Raw genomic sequence first — 18620 nt, 5'->3', positions numbered from 1 at the left:
TACCAAAGTGCAAAACAGTGCATTGATGCTGATAGAGTTGAACAGTCATTCACTGAAGGTTACTCACATCTTTGTTTAAGCTGCCTGGTTTTGTTCAATGCAATATGAGGCAATCCATTCTTCCACCCCCCATCTTGTAACTAAGAAGTTGTCTTTTAAATAAATATTGAAGGTGAATACCGAAGCATGACTGTCAGTAAGGCCTTTTTTTGGCCCACAGCTAAAAAGCTGAAAGTTTATGCCTGTCTTGAACTTTTTTAACTTGGCCAGGCAACCTGCATGTTCTGTTCAAAGACATTTTGATAACATGTGTGTTATTTATGGAGAACATCTTAAAATCTCAGCTCAAACTGCTGACATCAGCCAAAAAAGGCCCAATAAATATTTATGCTTTCATAGATAAGGATCATTTTTTCATCAACATTTTTTTTTTATCCATTCATAACTTTGTAGCACTCAGTGGTAGAATATGTGGTAATACTAAAAGAGACTAGACGTCTTTGTTGAAGACAATAAGAAAGACTTTAAGTCAAAACGTTTGTCAAAGAATTTGACTTTCTTTTAGTGATGCCATTTGGTTTGATTTTTCACAATCAATGGATCAACTGGCTATATTTCGACATTCCCATTCACTCTATGTGGGATAATGGGGAAAGTTTCTTTTCAAACACTATAAGCTTATCACACTTTGTTGACTCTTTATTGAAGGAAAAGTCACAAAATTTACAAAAAGCTTTCTAAAAAAAATATCAACAAATTATTGGGTAACTCAAGCTGAATCTTGGCACTTAATGGCAAGTGAATTGTGCAGAAAATCCAATGAGTGAATACAAATCTCTTGTAATCTAGTTCAGTATTGATCACCAGGCTCGTAGTGCAATTTTAGATGCACTTCTTATTAATGTATGAGTTTATTTGATAGACGTTGATAATAAACGTGTTTAAATAGGATGCAGGTAATGGCCTAATGACAGGCCTTTCAATGTTGTTGTCTATCAGGATCCTGGGATGAGTGCAATGTAAGAGTATTTCATTACAATGAGATAATCCATCCCGTTTGTCACGGATCTTTCCACTTAGTCTTTCCCATTGAGGACCCTCTTGAGTTTCTCTATCCGACATACAAAGCACACAGCCTCAGAGAAAGGAGGGCTGCCTTGTGATCGGAGCAGGAGACTGCTATATCTCTGAAATATAGCCAAAATCTGAAGCAATCTGGACAAGTACTTCTCTGTGGGGTAAACTTCTGTTTTATGTTTACCTTTTACGCCACTTTACAAGACAAGGTAAACTGCATTCTCTTACACAGATCAGGTGTTCACAGATGTTTTATATATTTTAAATATATACAGAAACTATCGCCTAACTCGGTCATTGTTATATGTGTAATGAATATATTCAGGAATATGTTCCATATATATTTTGACCCTAGATGGGCTAAATAAATCCCAGTAGCCAGTTAATATAACATTTCCCAATGTGGATTACAAACAATGAGCATTGCATTGACGAAACAAGGTCTGATTAAGTTCCTGAGCTATTCTTTAATTAGAGGTCTTACCAGAGTTATTCAAACCCTTCGCCCTCCCGCAAACACATCTTAAAAATATTTAGTCCATAAATGTGTATTCTTGGAAGCTGGATCAGGCAAAAAGAATTGATGTCAAAGGCCTTGGAACTGGGAGGCATGATGTCAGTGCTGGAACAAATGCAGGAGGAAAGCTATCGTGTTGTGAGAGAATACACTAAGCGATTGTTTAGATTCCTGATAGGAAGAGCTTCAGTAGCTTTGTTCAACCATTGAGTCATTGGAGGTCATTGGAATAGCTCTGCTGTACTGAAATCACTTTCTCTAGAATATTAAAAGGGAATTCACCTTGCTTAGAATGAGTAACTTGGTCTACATATGATTTGATGTCACTTAGGCAAAATTCCCCTCTTATACAGCCTTGTCCTTTGCTGTCACCAGTGCAAAGTTCCAGCATAACAAGAACTCCTAACATAACTAGTACAACGCAGAGCAGAATGGAGAGTGATTGCAGTTTGTTCACTGATGTCGCAGCCAGCACGTCTTAGAACAAAACAAACAAAACTGTATTTAAACTGACCTCCTGTTCTGTTTTTTGAACTGTGTGCGGGAAAGCTAGCTACTCATTGTGAAATGATCCTTTTGAGAGAATGATTTTATTCAACCAGTGAAAACAATCCGGACTGCTTCGAATTAAGCTGCTAACAAGTCATGAAAGAGATTTATGAAAACAATAGCGCTTTGTAGAGCCTGGGAGATTTTCAGAGCTTTGAGGCAGTTAATGACCCAAGTGGCTGGAGCTGGAGCTTTTCACTGAAGCAGTAATATTCACATAACAAACTAGATGTCCTTATGTGGCTTGCAGATTCAAACCCAGCCAGATAGGGAAAGTGTACAGCTCTGTACTAGGACTGACTGACTTGCTGTACTCTCTGCTGACTTAATACTTCAAAAATACTACATGCCAGAAAACACGTTTTTCCCAAGATTTTTTTCTCCTGATGATTTTGTTATTTTTTATGAGATTTGGCAGACAAACAAACTGAATGGTGATTTAAATGTAATTTCCATATACCTAAATATTAATCTAACAAAAAAATAAAGTACTAGTCCAAATGATCAGGCATATTAATATGTATTATGTTTGCAAAAAAGGATATACTGTATACTATGAGAAATAAAATTAGAGCAAAAACCTTTTTGTATAGCATGGGGCATAGTTTGAAATATCTTGAATTTACCCATATTTCTTAAAGGAGAGAATTTCATGTTAGTTTTACAAGATGAGAAACAAAACAACTGTTTAATACTTGTTTAGTTCTAGGCTTTGTAAAATGAACAGCTGTTTTTCTGTCTAATGGGATTTAATCAAAGACTAAAGTGAACACTTTTAAAGTTTGCCCCAGTGTATTTTGGGAATTCGTACCTACAGCTCAGTGAAGAAAACAAAACCAGGGGAGTTCAGACTAGATAACACAAGTAATAGTTTCTCGGATTGGGTCTAAAAGACAAATGTACAAATGTTGCAGCTTTTTGTGAAGAGGCCAAGCTCTGACTACAGCTTCAGTTCAGAGAGTACAATTTATTTAAAAAAAAAAGCAGCCATAACATCCTAAAACAATATTTCTAATGATTTTTGAATAAAAAAAATAGGAAAAACAGGTTACCTTGCAGTATCCTGGTTAATAGACTATATTTGTATGCTTTTCTTGGGAGGAATGAAGAGTCAATGCTGGAACTAGTTGTTGATGACAGTTTCAAGCAATCTCTATCAAGTTCAGGCAACGCATCCAAAAGCATCTTGATTCTAGTTCAGCATTGCTTGAAAATGCCATCTAGTTGCTTCTGCAGTTTCCAGAAAGTTGCTTTGTGTCCAGCGCGCCTGCCTTTAATAAATGTCACTAGGTGAAACCTTAGGCAAGCATTATCTGCAATACTGTTCCCCATGTAAGGCCAGAGGAAAAGGGTAACAACACCACTGTAAACAGCCTTGTTAGGGTTACGTGCAACGTGCAACGTGTGTGTTGTATGAAGCCGGAAGATATGCTGGACTACAGTTCGTAAGAAGCTAAATACAGTCTGAGCCTGTCCTTGCCCTCATAGAAAATAAACCTTAGAGTCACAAACTACAGGTAAATTAGGACTCGCAGCAGATCTGCAGTTTGACGTTCAGGGAAGGATGGACAAACCCCAGTACGAAACAAAACAAAACGCAAGCATTGGTATGTTACTGGGTTGTTTACTGCTGTTGAAAAGGAGATCATCTCCCAAGCAGCAGGCTTTCACATTACAATCTGATGAAATGCAACACATTTTAATCCCAGATAAAATGCCTGACTCAACAATAACAGGAAATTATGGGCGTTATCAGTTAACATAAACAGGGTGAAATGGTTCCTTACAAGTGAGGGGTCAGTCAATACATATTTATATTGTACTGTACATTTAATATAGAACCATTCTTATAAAAGTTTACCATAGTAAAAGCATAGCAAAGTGTGATAAAGCATAGTAAAAGCATAGGTAAGCATTGTAAAGCCCAGATGGTAAAGCACATATAAAAAAAGAAAAAAAACATGGCAAACAGAGGTAAATGCATATTATAACCAATGGAAAGCTGTAAAATTACCATGCAAATTTACAGTGGTAAACTTAAGGACATGCAGGGCTGAGGAGCTGAGATACAGAAAACAACTGGTGCCCTCTAGTGTCAACTATTGGTATTGTAAAATATACACTGTAGCAAGGGTTCCCAGGCTATTTATTATTATTATTATTATTATTATTATTATTATTATTATTATTATTATTATTATTAATATTAATATTATTATTATTATTATTATTATTATTATTATTATAAAATGAGGGTTATCATTTATACTGAAACCAAAGTAGATCCTTTATAGATCTGAATGTGCCAAATGCACCTGTTATCTTAATATTTCCCATCATTCAATTTAGGAAAAGTTAAAACATTAAATTCTCCAAGCAATTCCTGACTTGGAAATAATGCCCCAAACCCCTCTAGAGTCATTTTAATGCTAAACAGCTACCAGGTGAGGTGTCATTTAATACTAATGAAAGGAAATAACATTATGTTTTTGTCAACAGACCTTTTGAAAGTGCCCCATATTAAGCAGGCAATGCCAATAAAACAAACCTGCCATCTTCATCACTCTACAGTGAATGGTTTTCCCACACAATGTTGGCTGCAGCTAAACTGATGCCACTAATCATATACTTTAGCCAGGTTCATTCAGACTGTCAGTATTGGCTTAAGAATCAGCATTTAAAAGTAACTTCCATTACACTGATAATCTTTATGTGCTTAAAGTCAATAATGAATTACTGTTAATTTACTGTAAAAGCCCAGAAATGATTTAAGCTGCCTTTGGTTTATTAAGAGACTTACTGTAACTGCTGAATGGAGTTGATATTTAAAGCCTGCAGTATTGTCTGGTTTTCTGAACTGCACCCATATAGTGAGGTCCTATACTTAAATACAGTGGAACCAGACAAGCACCCTCATTTATAACATGCCTAGTTTGAACTGTACATTACATAGCTTTTATATCACTGTCATAGGTGCTACATAACACTGTATTTAGAAGGTTTCACTGCAGCAAGAAAGCAGGGAACAGAAAAGAGCTGTATCAACCCAATGGGTAAAGCTTTGTTTGAATAACACTACATGGTGTCATAACACCTTCATAAAGCCTCCACAGCACTGTATAACTATGTGCACACTCCTTCAGAATCACTGCACTTCACGTGCAGACAAGTATTTGTAATAAGAATAGTTCACTGGTCGACTAGGAGAAGGATAGTCGACGCTTTCCTTACAAAGGTATCGCCAAATGTTCCTGTCAGGACACTGCACTCTGATCATATTATTGTTAATAAAACAATGAATAATCCTCTCCCAACACTGAAACCCTAAACCTAAGGTCAGTATCCTATACTGAAGCCATTACACATCTTAAAGTAGTTCATGTTTGGCAGCGAATAAGTGTTTTTGTTACTTTTAAAAAAAGTGACCGGAGGTGCTGACTTCCTCAGTTGTCCTGACAGGAACATTTCGTGGTACCTTTGTAAGCACTGCATAGTCGACAGGGATGTCATGTGACTTCATCAATGTCATCATGTGATGTGCAGTGAGACAAGGCCTTAGAATTTGTTTTAGAACATTAATAAAAATTCCAAGCAGTTTTAAAATGTTCATTCACAGAGCACCAGACATTATCAAATATATGATTTATTCAATATATATTTTTTATAAATGTCGACTAGTCAACTATTTGACTCTTTTTACCTGTCAAATTAGTACTCGACTCACCCCTAATCTATGACATTTATTACAAACCAAATGTACTGTATTTGAAAACCCCTACCATTATGAATACTTGTAGGCATTCTAAGTGATTTTGAAAGACTGTGCATGTTGTTATAAAGTCCTATGGAGCCCTTATGAAGGTGGTATGAATGCCACGTAGTGTCACCTAGAGGTTAATACAGTATATATCCGTTTGGTCTAATTGTTTAGGCTGCAGCTTTCTGTATTGTGTTACTGCCTCTTGTCTTTCTGCATAGTACGCTACTGTTACACACTCTGAACCCCATTGGTTCATGTGTCACATTGTCTTAGGTATGCCATTGAAACTGCTAGAATAATGTAAAAATGTAAAGTATAATATGCTTTAAAAAAAAATGTTATTTAATTTTTACCAAATGTCTCCAAATTTAGCAATGAATTTTTGTTTGTAATTAGTATTTCTAATAATTCAAGTTATGAACTATAAAATGTTGAAGCAGTGAAGTGGAAAAACTTTTGGGTTGTGCTTCTTGTTTTTATATTGACGTATGGGTCAAGGCTACTGGCTACAGCACTCTGATCCTTACTGTTGCATTGTATTTGTGTAATGGTTCTTATTCAGTTTCCTCACTTATCTGTTTACTCTGGCTAGCTCCTGAGCAAGCAGCATTGTTGATCTGGCAGGAGTTAATGACATTTGCGCTGTTTGCATTCTTGTGACATTAAAACCAGGTTCTACTACTTACTCATTAATGACCGACTTGACCGGTATACTTTTTCCAATAAAGGGATTTAAGAGCGGATGAAACTTTGGCACGCTTTGCAATTTTAGTTTCCAGCTCATTCAGATCATTGATTCCTCTTCAAAAGTCAGATTCAGCAATATGGAGTGTAGGAAGTACAGTGATTAGAAAGAGGTGCTTTTAATAAAAGAAAAGGAGCTTAATCACAAATGTTGTGTCTGCTTCAGCGGGTTAAATTAGTGCTCAATCACTTCTGAAGTAGGACATGCCTGAGAAAAAACTGTCAAATCCAATTGTTTCTCTGCTTTATGCAGCCTATAATTTTTCAGCTCTGAGATTCTGATGCACCGTCTGTCTGTGTGAGAGTATCAAGGTGTAAATCTCCACAGTAATTGTGCCGATCCACACAGAGATCAAATATATATCCAATGTAGTCTGTTTCCAATTATATTGAAAGCTTTGCTACAGGAAATATAAAAATGAATAAATGCAAATACAGAACATTGTTACGTTAGTATTGCTATACATACATACGTTAGTATTGCTATTGGTTTTAGACATAATGAATGTGAAATCAAATATTTTGCGAAGTACGTGTACATGACAAACATTTTCCAAACCACAAAATTGATTTCACTTTGTTTAAACTGGAGAAATTATTACTTTTCCCCTTTCAGAGAATCTTTACTTGTAGCATGCATTGGCTACAGATTCAAAAACATATCGTAGAACTTCTCGGCATTCTTCACTGGGGAACTTGTATGCACCAGGAAGCCGGCTCTTTAATTAGTTTGAGTTTTGAGACTTCCCAGCGATCCGGGAGTGCATTCTTTTGGTTTGATGAGGGTGTGCCAGTATGTTTTAATGTCACTATTTACATTTTATTACCAGCCTGAGGTTAATGAGCTGGAACTAAATGGATAAATAATAAACAGTTCCAAAAACGCTATGCTCCCCTGCGCATTGCAACTGACTGCCTCTGAGGTCCTCTAAGAAGTCTTTTCAGAAGCAGTTTTTGTTGGAATAGTTAGAAAGTGTTGTATATTGAAGCAAATATTAATATTAATGACATTAATATTAAGATAGTAAGTCTGGCGGGAAATACTTGTGCTGTGTAAGAAAGGTATTGGTTACAGTTATGTGGTTAGGGCTCTGGACTCTTGACCGGAGGGTCGTGGGTTCAAATCCCGGTGGGGACACTGCTGCTGTACCCTTGAGCAAGGTACTTTACCTAGATTGCTCCAGTAAAAAAAAAAAAAAAAAAAAAACCCAACTGTATAAATGGGTAATTGTATGTAAAAATAATGTGATATCTTGTAACAATTGTAAGTCGCCCTGGATAAGGGCGTCAGCTAAGAAATAAATAATAATAATAATAATAATAAAATGAAGAAGTGGAAAGAAACGATGTGAACAGAGAGTCGGGGAGAGACTGGAAGTACGTGTATAAAAGTCAAATAAACAGAAGATTCTCAGTTGAAAAGAACTGTGTATGGTTGGTTATTTCAAGGCACGGACACAACAGTGAGCAAGGCAAATATTGATCTCTCTTTGAGGAGTCTTTATTGAGAAGCAGCCTCAGTTGTTTGCATTGTAAATAATGATCTAAGCATACAAGCAATTCAGTCATGCAGAACACATGCAACAGGATATTAAACATGTAAGAACTGAACTATTAGGAACATGGAGATGATATAAAGTATCCATTTAATTAAAAACAATGAATAACACAGTAGCTGACAGGTTTAACGAGTTGAAGTAAAGTACAGTGTATTTAGAATGAACAGGCTAGCTGACAGAGCTCTGACAAATCTTGCTGAGAGGGGCTGCACTGTAATGAAATGTTTCCATTCGTTGCTAACACATGTCTTTCCAATCTGCTGAGTGAAACAGACTAGTTTTAGTGGTGATACCCAGTAAATACCACACAGAATCGAATGTCTGTCAACGCTAAAAATGCAGTACATTTTATTGTGTGGCATAGGTCCAATGAACTTCAATGAAAGGCTCAGGAAATTATTTTAAGGCTCTTTATTTTTGTTTTTCATATATTTATCTGTGTTTTCATTTCGAGAACAAAGGCTGTGCCAAATATAACATTTACCTGTCACATACTGCTTTGTTCGTTTAATCAATTCCCATCCCTCCACCTTCCCCAATCGCCACCCTTTTTCAATTACCCCATGGTCAACCAAGCAGGGTCTATTGTCTTGTCCAAAGAGCCAGGCGATGGTCCCTCAAACCAAGTAGTTTTGAAGCCAAATGTTTCCACCATAATCATCAAATAAATAACATGTATTACAAATTCTGTGTTGCAGGGGTTCGTCCTGAATTGGTAAAATAGATATGTTTGAGTGGTCCAAACTGTAAAACTGAATTGAACTTTTGTTAAATCCCATGAAATGGTCCAGTAAAATAAATAAATAAATACAATAAAATAGTCTTAAACATTGTATAACACTGCTTCATAAGGAATATGTGCACCCCAATAATGAAAAGAGTTATGGTATTTTATAGGAAGCTGTATTATAGGGCTCAGTTACATTGTCCGTCACTTACGTCAACATGTTGGAAATGACATAGGATGTTCAAGTGTGCTTCATCCTTTAGACACCTCTTTCTGAATTTGAATACTCAAATAACAACAGCAGGCCACCGCATGTGCCTTCGTCATCTGTGAAGCGGGTGGCCCTGCAGCTCTTGTTTGCTCGTGACTTGTAGACGGGTGCTGTCTTGATTGAAAGTACATAGATTTGGGCTTAAGCAGCCCTCCCTTAATCTTGAAACCTGAATCACCAGTGTTTGTGTTGGGGACGACGCCATCCCCATCCATCTCTCCAGGATTTAGGAAGCCACCCATGGCAATGCGTTTTCATTTAGCTGCTTTTAGTTTTGGTTATTTGGCAGGCTAGGGTACTCTTGATTTAAAACTCTGTTTCTCTGAGTAATTTTCTGGAAAATATTGGTGTTACAGGAAGTAAATCCTTACCATTTTAATGCCTGCAACTGAACAGCAGTTTACTTGCAAGCTGAATAGATTTCTCAATAATTAAAACAAATAGTAATAGTAATAATAATAATGATGAACTGTCTAAATACTGTTTTTTTTATGTTCGTACAGCATTCTTTTTGCAGACTTGACAGTCATTTCTAGACTGAATTCACTGGCAAAGGTATTATCCCAGAAGATTTGTTCTCATGACTTTTCTGATGGTCTTATCTCAGAAATTATAACTGATGGTTTAGCTTCTGGTTGGCATTTCAGTTGGAATTCAATTTGAATCCAGTTTGAAAACAAACATTATAAAGTAAATGCTAAATAATGACAAAATTCTGACCAGTATTGTAAATACTGTGCTTTTTAGAATTGCCGCATGTAAATGTACAGAGCATGTCTGTGTGTGTGTCTGTGTGTGTGTGTGAAGCCCTCCCAGATGGTTAGAATTTCATTAGCAGGAGAGCTGGATCACATGAGAATTCCGGCACTCCGTACATGGACAGCTGTGGGTCAGCATGCCAGCATGCTGTAACACACACACCCACGCACACACTCACACTCACAGTACAGGCTTCATCCAAGAAGCACAATCAAAGACAGACGCGCTCTCAGGCAAGGCGGTCTGAGGATACCCACCATGCACACACTGACCCAGCCAGTGTGGGCTTGGCAGATGTTGTTGTGATTGTGACTCAGTGGGTCAATCCAGGGTCTCTCTCCTCTCACTTGGAATTTCTTCAATGGGCACAATCATGTCTGAGAGGTGTAACGTGCTGAGGACCATCACCGCAGCACTCTGCTGCTTCTATCAGAGGAGCTCTGTTATTGGGGTCAAGGTGAGTGAGGGACTTCCTGGCTCTGTTAGTGAAGATGCACATCAGCATCCCCAAAGGAGTCTAGCACTCTGTTAAGCAAGAAAAGATCTTACTACAGTGGAAACTGAAATATGACCCGTCTGTTTTGGGTCGAGAGTACAGGAGGTCTTTTTAAATGTTCTGTAGTAAAATGTGTGCTTAATATCACATTATTATTATTATTATTATTATTATTATTATTATTATTATTATTATTATTATTGTTTTCACATCCAGCTGTTGCTGACACATTATCTGTTGAAATGTCTTGCAATACTTTTTTTTAAAAGCCATGGTTTCTCCGGGTCAACCACAGATTACAGATGAAGGATGTTGTTAATATAAACAATTTAGACATTTAATTAAAGTCTTGTAAGCATAAATACTGTAACTGCTAATTGGTGTAAAGAAATGTACTAAATAATAGTTTGTAGGGAAAGGTTTTGGAGAATCTTTCCCATAGTGTGTAACTGTGGTACTCCTATGTTGGAGAAAAACAGTAGCCTATGAAATCTATAGGCTGCATTTAATTCAAATGTATACTTTTTGTGCACTGACTACAACTTTTAGGAATTTGGTCAAATTAGTATGTATAGTTTGACAGAATGGCTAGATATATCAACCTTAGGGAGACACTTCATTGACTTCAATGCATTTTGTATTCAATGCAAACTAGCAGGGACACTAAAAAGTGTCCCTAGTGTTACCCACACACATATCCAACAAGATGCTCATCAATCACTACAAATACTTAAAGAAGAGAAGTAATCGATAAACTGAACACTCCCTATTTTATTGATTACAAGAAATAGATTTATTTCAGAATTTTCAGATTTTTTTTTTGCAAAACTCCAAAAATGCTAATTCTAAAGTATTCATAACCTTTGATGCTATGATAGTATTTTTAGGGTCTTGCGTTTTACGCAACCTGTTTTTTTTCAATTGTAATTCAACTGCTATCCCCTAGATGTCCCTGCAGCCACTCCAGTTATAGTAATTGAATTCACAATTAAGAAATCAACACATTATGCTTTGAATAATTAGAAAAATAAAAGCTAGTTATGATGAGTATAAATGGTAATTGAATAAATTGATGCGTTAAAAGAAAAATCGAGAGATCTAAACATGGAGTCAAAGACATTGCAATCAAAAAGCATTTCATTGAGTGAACGCACGCAACAATATCCACCTGGTGTTCTGTACACCGATGGGTATAATTTATTTTGCACAACTTGCAATTTATCTTTGGACCACACTCGAAAGTCAACAATAGACCGACATTTATCATCAGAAAAACACAGAAAACTAAAGGCAGACAGAAACCACGTTTTTTTCAACCAGCTCATAACTTTCTGATAGCGGTAAGGATATTCGACCCAAAACAAGCGTGTAGTTTGGATCTGGAAAGACTAAAGACGAAAGCCGAAAGACTAAAATATATTTATCAGTTGTTTCCAATGCTGTAGATGCTGAAAGAAGTCATTCTTCTTATGACCAAGTTTTTACAGAACAATGTCAATCTATGAAAGAAGGCAGGGTTAACCAACTGACGATGCTTAAGTTTAATAGCAACATTTAATGCATGGGACATTTTCTTTCATGAAACTGTAAGTGACACTTAATGTGCTGCTTGCGAACAACCTCGCATTATTATTATTATTATTATTTGTAATATATATATATATATATGTTACAGCATTGATGTTATAATTTCTGAATTTTATATAAATTGTTCGGGGAATCAGTGCTTTTTAAAAAATATTTTTTTGACAAATGATGTGTTCCTACTAGTAAATTGAAAAATTTCAATTATTTATTTACACATTCTAAGAAGTAATATTGAATGAGACATATTAGTAATAAAGGGATGCATGACTAAATAAATGTCTGTAGCTACTACTGCTGCCTAATCAACGCGTGACCACCTTGCGGTGGGAGGAATGAAGTGCAGCCTAAGAAAGCAGGTCGCGTAAAACGCAGGGCCCTAAGTATTGTTTACAAGGTGTTTGAAATTACAATATGATAATGCAGAACCTAATTCTAGAAAAGTCTAGAAAATGCTGGATTGTAGGTGAACATTTGTAGAGAGTATAAAAGGGTTAGGCATAGGATGATTGCTGTCATTACCAATAAGTCAATATGGGAAAAAGTCATAAAGCTGGAGAAGGATACAAGAAGATTATCAAGCATCTGAGTATCCCAATTTCAACTATTGTTTCTATTATCAAGAAGTACAAGACTTGTGTTACTGTCACAATGCTCCCTCTGTCTGGAAGAAAGAAGGTTCTGTCACCAAGAACAGATAGAAGAATTGTGAGGAAGTGTAATAACAATCTGATATTGACTGCCTAAGATATTCAAAAAGAGTTGGCTGCAAGTGGGACTGGGTTTTCCATTTCAACCATAGGTCGAGTATTGCATGGTGAAGGTCTTAATGATCACAGGCAGAGGAAAAGTCACTTAGTACAATGTCACAAGGACAATCGTTTAAAGTTTGCAAAACGTCATTTGAATGATGGATATGAGTTCTGGTCAAAGGTTTTGTGGAGTGACGAAACAAAAATTGAGCTATTTGGTCACGCTGATAGTCGTTACGTTTGGAGAAAGTCTGGTGAAGCGTACAAAGAAAAGAACATCATACCTACTGTCAAGTATTTAGGGTAATATCCTTCTATGGGACTGTTTTTCCTCCAATGGCACAGGAAATGTAGTTCCAGTACATGGTAAAATGGATTCCATAGCAAACCAAAAGATATTGGCCAATCATCTGAAACCCTCCGCTACAAAACTTGGTCTGAAGCGGAACTGGACAGCACGACAACAATCCAAAGCACACATCAAAATCTACTTCAGTCCACAATGAATTGGAACAATTTTGCGTTGAAGAATGGTCAAAAATCACTAAAGAATCATGCCAAAAGCTCATTGAAAAATATCCTAATCGTTTAAAAGAGGTTATTATTGCTAAAGGTGCCTCAACTAGATATTAATTCCACTTTCCTTGTCAGGGTATGAATATTTTTGAATTAGCATTTTTGGAGTTTTGCAAAAAAAATTCTTTCTACAAAAGATTTTTCCTATAATTTGTTTGAGAAATTTCTAGAAATAATAAATTTCAGTTGGGGTATGTAAACTTTTGACTACAACTCTGTGTGTGTGTGTCTCCCTCTCTCTCTCTCAAATATGTAATGGTGCTGTGTAAGTGTTAATGTATTAGCACATATACCAATGCAGAGAATATGCTGACAGGCACAAAGCCAGTATTTTAAAGTGAGCAGGTACATCCGGTATTATCAATAGTAGTGGACTCAAAGTATATTAGGTTTTGTGTTTCATAAATCATACTTCAGTGAGTATGGGAAGTGTGTATAAACACAACAGTGATTTATATTAGAAAAGAACGATGACTTAAATCAGGGCTGGCCGTGCCTCGGCAGCTAACGGTTAATGCCATCAATTGGATGTGTTGTTCGCTGTTATGCCTCTTGGAGGTCTTAGTTCTGGAGGCATGCTCATGAGAACTTGCTGACGTTGTCCATCAGATTCAAATCTTTGTGTATTTATGGAAGGTTTAGGCCCAAAATAGCCTGGAGTTTGTTTTTCTTCATGTCTGGTATTTTGGTCTGCAGGGGCTGCTTGAGTTTGAGACCCTGGACAGGGTTTGGCATGATTTTTTAAATTTTTTTTATAATACTTTAAATAACTAGAGTTGCCATGGAAACTTTCCATTTGGCAGCGCCAGGTGGCCTTACGGATGCGGAACAGTATAGACTGTGTTCGGCCTGAGTCAGGGGGTTCATTTAAAAATAAATACAAATAAGTTAAAGACTAGTTCCAGAAATTCAAAATCTAGCTATATAAGGGGCCCCCGAAGCACTCATTTCCTTTTTAATAATGACTCTGACATCCAATACGGTGCCTTTTTAATTTTAGACTGCATATATTACAGTAGGACATAGCGGGTTCTTTCATGCAGTATATAGAGCCACTCCTAGAGTTCTAAAAGAGTTGTACAGGCTTATTCGATTACAAAACTACTATAATAGCCTCTCCTGCTGCTGTTGCCAATATTAAACTCCCAGTTTTCATTGCTTACATACGCAATACTGAGATTTACTGGTGCCCTCCCCACTTGACCTGGCCTGACGTGATTCCTAATTAAAAGATTTACCATATGCTCATTATTTGAATAAAATTCCACTTCCCTTTTTAGAAGTAACAGCTATTCAGTCAGCTGGTTGGCTTTACACCTGGATAATACCTCATAAAAATGCCTTGTACTACACACCAAACAAATACGTTTACTGAGTACCAACCTGAAAAACAAATACCTGTAAATAAATACGGCCTTGAAAGTGTAGTTTTAAAATACTTTTTTTTTTACAGCTACTCTTCTCATTATGTTGTTGAACTATTCAATCCTTTTAAAGTCACTAGGGGAACAACCCTAAAGAACAGCTGTTAGCCTGCGCCTACTGCTTTCTTTGCTGGACAGAAAGTTCCTTTTCAGTTAGTACTTGCTGTGCTATCCTGCTAAAACTGACAGTGAGTTGAACAATGGCAAAGGATGCTCAGTCCAGTCCAGACCAGCATAATAATTATTGTTCAATGCCAAATTATTTTTTTAACTTTTCATCTTATTAATGACAGATCAATAATGCAAGTTCATATGCAGTGTCGTGGTGCAGCAGTTTAAAAGGGTTCCCATTCTTTGATTTTCACTTTCCTTATGCAGGCGAAAAATAAAAGGGACTTTTTGACTGATGCACCATGTCAATGATGTTAAACTCTTCTGGATACTGTGCTGCATCAGTGCTTAAATATACTGGGCTTTATGCATGGCAAATCTGATTTTCAGTTATTAATTACCTTTACTGTGGAAAATATACTTTAAACTAATTTAAAATGTTACTTTAAGTTAAACATGTTCCACCTTCTAATTCCCCTCTGTGTTGTGTCCAATTTCTAAAAAGGGATCAATGTTCTGAATGAACTTGAAGCTAAAAATATAAAGCATACCAAGCTTCCTCCAGTCTTTAACCCCTTTATTGAAAAAAGCACCGGGTCACGACAGTCGGAAGTGAGTTAGCAAGCAGTTCCAGGTTCAGTTTAACAGTCCTCTTGTTAACAGGGGTCATGAACGAGAAATAAACAACTAAAACCACTCGTAAATCAATGCCTGTCACCCTTCCCCCATTCCCTTCCTCTGGAGTCCCATTCCAAGGTTTCCTGGGTTTAAGCTGTCCAACATGTTTTTATACAGTGGTTTCTTTCCAGGAGCCACCCTTTGGGTTTTCCTATGATCTTTCAAGATGTTCACGCTTTTCTTTTCTTTTTCTTTTTTTTAATTTAGTCGTTGCCAATTATTTTTTATTATTTTCTCCCAATTTGGAGTTGCCAATAATTTTTTAGGCTCAGCTCACCGCTACCAACCCTGCGCTGACTCGGGAGGGCGAAGACGAACGCATGCTGTCCTCTGAAGCGTGTGCCGTCAGCTGACCGCTTTTTTTTCACACTGCGGACTCACCATGCAGCCACCCAAGAGCTACAGCGTCAAAGGACAACGCAGCTCTCGGGCAGCTTACAGGCAAGCCCGGAATGCACCATTCAGGAGCCCCTGTTCATGCTTTTCTTACGACTTCAAAACCCTGGCAAGGCCTGTGTCTTAATATGAAGGTGGTGGACTTCAGTGTGCTTCAGTACGTTTAGAACTAATCATTTGCTTAATTAGACCTTTTTTTAATTGTTCTCAGCTCCGAAAAAGATGTAAATTTAAAATGTTACAGCTAACTTGAAATCTTCAACTGTTTTAAGAACTGAAAAGTAAAAAATTCTAATTTAAGTAAATTATTAGTTCAATTACGGGCTCAGTTAAGTAATTAAGAGCTCAGTTGGAATGAAAACCAGAAGACACAGGGGGTCCTGTCCTTAGACAATCCAGCACTTCAGGAAGACAGTACCGCAGGAACGAGCCTTAATCTTTTAAACATGCTTCCTAGTAATCTTTGAAATACTAGAAGAACCCCTGGATGGCTTTTGCATTAAAGGGAGCAACATGAACGAAAGGACTTGAAAGAGTGGATATGGGCAGTAGAGAAGTCCAGACTACTGTACTGTACCAAGTTACAGTATATCCTGTAGCTGCATGTGTGCAGACTCTACACTGTGAATGGTTTGTACGGGTATGAAACCCACAGGGAAGAACACACAATATTCGTTTTGCAGGTTACCTGTTGGTAGCGCACATGCTGATATTAGACATCTGTTGCCTTGATTGTTTACCAAAGACATCAATCTTGTTCTCCTTCACCCACACCAAATGGGAATTTATATTTGTAATGCATTCGTTTTGAGTATTTCATTTTAAACTCCAAATGGATTGATTTGCAATAATTTAGTAAAACAAGTTTTGATTCAAAATAGATTTGTTTTTCAGTAAAGTTGATTTGTTTATTTCCTTTATATATATATATATATATATATATATATATATATATATATATATATATATATATATATATATATATATACACATACACATACATACACTGCTGTGCAAAAGTCTTAGACATGTTGCATTTTTCTATTCTGATGCATTATGAGCATCAACAATTTACTCTAAGCCTTCACTAGTGTTTTCTACTATTATAACAACCTTGACTTACATAAGGAAGGAAAAACATTGAGTGAAATAGCTTGCATCACTCGATTTTCAAGGTGTGGTATCTGAAGCATAATCAACAAGTACAGAGAAACATCATCTGTAATTGACAAACACAGGACTGGAAGACCCAAAAAGCTGTCTAACAAGGATGAGCAATACTTGAAGATAATATCCTTATGGAATAGAAAGAAGACAAGCGTTAAATTGACAACAGAACTGGCAGGAGGCACAGGTGTCGTTGTCCATCCATCAACAGTCCAAAGCACCTTTGACCATTGTTCCATAGTCCAATTTCTGTGTTCTTGTGCATATTTTAGCCTTTTTAGTCTTGTTCTCCTTTCTTAACAGAGGTATTCTTACTGCAACGCATCCTTTAAGTCCTGATTTCAAGAGTGACCTTCGTACTGTTGATTTGATGGACAACCACACCTGTGCCTTCTGCCAGTTCTGTTTTTCAATTGTAGCCTGGCCTGTGGTTTTGAATACATTGTTTTAAACTTGTATTGCCTTTGTTAAAAATGTGTGTAGTAGTTTTTAATTCAATATTGTTTATTGTATCTGCATATTTTACCATGATGCTTTCAACATGATATGAAATTACCTGTTACTTAATACAAACCCCTCAGTAGCTTCTCCTCTGTGTTCGTAGAATGTAATGTGGCAAATTACATGGCACAGCAAGAAGGGGCAGTAGTGGATACTGTGTAATCATAGAAGGAGAGTCAATAAACTGCTCCTCCAGGGTATTGCATGAGGAGATGGGGAGCTGAACAGGGGTCTCAGTTTACTTATCAACAGGAAGGGCGAGACCCAGCACAAGTGGACACGCTCAGTAAATGACCCCATGTGCCAGGAAGTCTTGAGAGATGAGACTGATAGGGCAGGACATCAGACAGATATAGTCGTGCATTAGGGAGGCTGGTAATTTTTGAGATGTTTGATAATGATAGACCAGGGACATAAAAATTCAGCTTAATTCTGCCATATTACACTGCTAAATAAATACTGTAGTTCCATCAGAGAAAAAAGTTAATAAACTGTGTAAAAGTAGTTTTTTTGCATTAACTAATCCCGTAAGATCTGGGTGTGGGTGCACACAGGTCCTTTGGATCTTGTAAAAACACATGGTTTTTTTGTACTAAGCATTTAATCATTTTCCCTTCTTAAATCACAAACCAGTCATTAACAGTTCCTTTGTATTAGGAGTCTCATTGTCTGAACTGTGGATTAAACTAGCAATGACAACATGTCTGGAAATCTGTGGCTGTTGTTGGTTTGTGTTTTTGTGATTGACCCCCACACCCCCTCTCTCATTGTCTACTCGATATGAGAGAAGGGCCTCTGATAGAATTTGTGAACAACTGTTTTTAGCACATGTATGTTTTCCCATAAAAATTGCCAGAATGCATTGCTATTTGACCTGTTTAAAGTAATGAATAATACAATCAGAGCATGCCAATTGCTATAAATTACATTATTTTGTCTGGAAAATATCATTGCTGCTTCTACGAATGCCAA

At 36.8% G+C, this 18620-nt stretch overlaps 1 protein-coding gene across 7 annotated transcripts in view; it reads left to right on the top strand.

The window, feature by feature from the left end:
- Positions 1–18620, top strand: part of LOC117416971 (breast cancer anti-estrogen resistance protein 3 homolog) — a 103012-nt gene that overhangs the window by 70419 nt on the left and 13973 nt on the right. The window contains exon 1 of one of the 7 annotated variants that reach the window (XM_034028496.3): positions 10079–10420. The exons of the other annotated variants lie outside the window; for them this stretch is intronic. Within the exon in view, the coding sequence (XP_033884387.3) occupies positions 10325–10420 (96 nt within the window). The 5' untranslated portion in view covers positions 10079–10324. Of the gene's footprint in view, positions 1–10078; positions 10421–18620 lie in introns of those variants that run through there. 7 annotated transcript variants of the gene reach the window in all.

The sequence above is a fragment of the Acipenser ruthenus genome, chromosome 12 (genome assembly GCF_902713425.1).
Source record: "Acipenser ruthenus chromosome 12, fAciRut3.2 maternal haplotype, whole genome shotgun sequence".
Taxonomy (NCBI): Eukaryota; Metazoa; Chordata; class Actinopteri; order Acipenseriformes; family Acipenseridae; genus Acipenser; species Acipenser ruthenus.
The sequence above is the reverse complement of the archived record's forward strand: the minus strand, read 5'-3'. Positions and strand labels throughout refer to the sequence as shown.